The following is a 3494-nucleotide window of genomic DNA, read 5'->3' on the forward strand; positions in this document are numbered from 1 at the left end:
TCACAGACATGTTGGGACAGAGGATTGTGGTTGAACACACATCTCCCTGTTAAGCTTTCAAGCTCTGAAGGCTTTTATTCTGTTGATAAAACCCAAACAGAAAACTCACTTCATAGATCAAGTACTAACTGCTTTAAAATTAGCCCTATTAAGATCTCACCCAGAACCCAGAGTTGCCCAGAGTGCAGTGCCAGACAGTCTGTATCTGCGTGTGCAACACAAATTAGGCAACAAAATAAGCTTTGTATCAAAATAGTTTATTAAAAACAATAAAACTTCATTGAAGCTTACTGTCTTCAAGACAGAATTATGACATTGCAGCATTCAAGACAATCATAATCCACATAGAAATATAATACTATACAGCTCCTGTTCGCCTTGGCCAAGTTCTGCCCTCAGTCTGGCCCCACACAGCCCTGCTGACACAACCCAGCCCTGCATACTTTCGCTGCAGAACCTGTTCCTCTGGGAACTGAGCTGTTCTCCCCCTTCCTCCCCTCACAGCGCTGTTACTGTGAGGAGGTTGCACAGAAACCCAGCACAGCCCTCGGCAGCTCGAGGCAGTAACAGAACCGGTGTGAGCACACCCAGCCACCAACAACAGCAGCGCTGGGGGATGTTTAGGAAAAATAAATAGGCAACCAATTACTCAAGTTCCCAGCAGTGCCCAAGTGCAGAGAGCAGCTTCTGTTCACAAGAGGGAAGCTCTGTCCGGACCTGCAGCATCGCTCCTCGGCCGTGACAGAAGGGCTCCTGCACAGCCTCCTCTGGCTGCAGCGCTGGCAGAGAAGGGCAGTGCCAGCAGCTCCTGCCGTGTCCCCTGCACACCCTCCAACGGCGTCACTCTGGGCCACTGGCTCTGCACCCAAGCCAGTGCTTGTCCTTGCACCGTGGCAAACAGGCTGAGCGCTCGGTGGCCCAGCCTTCCGGGTCAGGATGCTGCTCACGAGCTGCGGCTCGGCTTCCTCGCCAGCCCCAGAGGCTGCTTCTCCCTCCTCTCCATCACTCATGTGCCCTGGGCTGCTCTGCTGATAGGTGTCTTCTTGCACAGCTCCTGGTAGAATTCCGACTCCAAAAACCGTGGGTAGGAATTATTCTCCATCAAGCTGTAAACTCTCTTCTGCGCCGCGCTGAAGCAGCTGTGGGTGGGTCCCTGGATGTTCTGTGCAATCATGTTCTTGGTCTGGAAGTCTATGTTTATCTGAAACACACAAAGAGGGACATTACTCCTGAGTACAGAATTCAAGTCAGTGTAATGTACAGTACAACTTCTGAAGAGGTGAGAAAGGCAAGATCCCGTTACTAAAGAGCCAAATTCCTGGAGAATTTTCTTTAAGAAAATTCTTCTTTTGCACAAAACCAAGACTAATTCAGATGTGTCTTTTCTCAGTTAAAATGGGAATTCTCTGCAACACTGCTTGTGCCATTTTCCAGCTTGGTGAAAAGGCAGTTGTATTCAGGCAGAGACATTAACAGTGAGGTTATGCACAATGCATACATCTCTATCTTGAGTTCAAAGAAATAATGGCTGTAAGAACTCACAGAACAGAGCATTTATGTTTAAGCAGCTTTTCTTTACCTCTTTGGGAGCCTCCTTTTCAATGAAGTCATTGTAGATCTTCTTTGCTTTCGATGTCAGCTTTTGGGGTGATTTTGTTTTCTTGAAGTCCTCACAGGCCAACCAGAACTCGATGTTCTCTTCACAAAACTCAGACTTCAAAAAAGCTCGGAAAGCAGCAAGACCATCTAAGGAAAGAAAAAAAATACTCACCATCAATTAACTATTTCAGGAATGTTGAGTTTACCTATTGGCCACATCAATTTCTATCAGAATGTTTTGCTGTAGGTCTATTATTTCAGCAATATCACGGCAATAAAAAAAATCCATAACTTATGTTTGCAAGCAAGTTAATGCTTTAACAGATTGGCAGGTTTCACTTTGAGTTTGCAAACACAAAAAATGAAACCATTTCTATGGTTATGTTTCCTCCTGAGAATACATTAAAAAAAACCAAACATTTTTCTCTAGATAAGCTCTCCTCTGTTAACCTTTACACTGCAGTAAATATGACTGCTATAGTACTCTGGAATATTCCTTCAATGGAAAGGATGACTCAAGTTCAAAGAGCAAATATTAGTACTATTTCTTAGTCTTTTTGCTTTGCTAGTGAATGCTGCTTCTCATAGACCTACAGTAAAACCCTGAGATCACTAATCCTGTGTTGTGGAATCCTTCCCACATTACTGGAAAGCACTTGCTTTGGTTATGCAGTGAGCTCAGGGAATAAATGCCCCTTTCCCATTTGCCAAATGGGAAAAGCTGAGCTGACAGGCATGATTTTAGCTACGAGAGTTTCAAGAAAAAAATATCCGCTGAAGTATTCTTTGTTTTATCATTAGTTTACTTTAAAAAAAAAACAAAACAAAACAAAAAACAAACCACTTCTATGTATTTTAGCTTTAAACTGTTAAAAGCATTTAATTTGCAAGACCAGAATGAAAGCTCTTTACATGAGAGGTACAATGCTGAACACGGAAGGAAGCAAATTCTTACAGACATAAAAACTTCTCCATCCCTTTGTTCCCAAATGCCACTTTTTGAAGACAAACTTACATTTGTTAGCAAGAAGTTCATCAAAGGCTTCTGACCACAGCTGGGCTTCTTCAGGGGAAGGTCTGCAGAGAGAGGAGAATATCAGACTACACTGCTCAAGCTTTACTGCTTTTAAAGAACACTCGACTTCTTAAACAGTCTCTTTCTCAGAGCTTACCTGAAGTAGTTGCGGTGTTTCCCTGCCTTCTTAGATTTTCTTTTGTTAGAATTGGAAGAGTTCTGCAGGAAGTAGCTCAGTCTTGTCTTCCAGTCCTTAATGCTGGAAGAAAGAGGAGGGAGATGCTCGTTAAAAATGACAGCTCGCAGAGCTTTGGCCAGCAGCGCTTTCCCTGGGGCGGGAGTCACCCACAGCCCCTGGAGGCAAGGAAAGCCAGGAGAACCAGGAAAACGCTGCGGGCGAGGGGACTCACATCGTTCTCTTCATCCTGCCCTTGTCCGCCTCCTCCGGCTCGCTGCGGCGGCGGCTGCCCCGCTCCATGCGCCCGCCGTGCCGCACCGCCAGCAGCAGCGTGCTCTGCATGCCGAGCCGAGCCTAACTGAGCCGAGCCTAACCAAGCTGAGCTGAGTCTAACCGAGCTGAGCTGAGCTGAGCCAGACGCGCCCGCGCCGCGCCCGCTTTTATGGCCCCGCGGGCGGGCGGGGCTGGGCTGGGCTGGGCTTGGCTGGGCTGGGCTGGGGGCGGCCCCGAGCCACCACGGCTGCCGGTCTTTCCCAGTATAGCAAACTCTGCCTCTCCTCCGCATCACGTCTCTTTTCCCCCTTTGTTTTGTTTTTCCTTACTCCCCCCCGCTTCTTGGAAATCGTGTCGCACTGCCAAAGGGCTGCTGGCTGTCCTTTCCGTCAGTCAAAAGCATGCCCTGCTCTTCTGGAGGTGTTTGTT

General features: G+C 47.1%; 1 protein-coding gene across 1 annotated transcript; it reads right to left on the bottom strand.

Annotated features, from left to right (window-relative positions):
- Positions 1-241: 241 nt before the first annotated feature.
- On the bottom strand, positions 242-3268 carry LOC106857935 (regulator of G protein signaling 2). Its single transcript, XM_014884310.2, has 5 exons — positions 3025-3268; positions 2772-2873; positions 2615-2676; positions 1580-1746; positions 242-1201 (listed from the first exon to the last, which is right to left on the bottom strand). Exons 1-5 carry the CDS (start codon positions 3132-3134, stop codon positions 1007-1009), a joined length of 636 nt encoding a protein of 211 aa, XP_014739796.1. The 5' UTR covers positions 3135-3268; the 3' UTR covers positions 242-1006.
- Between the last annotated feature and the right edge of the window lie 226 nt (positions 3269-3494).

Source organism: Sturnus vulgaris, chromosome 9 (genome assembly GCF_052056855.1).
Source record: "Sturnus vulgaris isolate bStuVul1 chromosome 9, bStuVul1.hap1, whole genome shotgun sequence".
NCBI lineage: Eukaryota > Metazoa > Chordata > Aves > Passeriformes > Sturnidae > Sturnus > Sturnus vulgaris.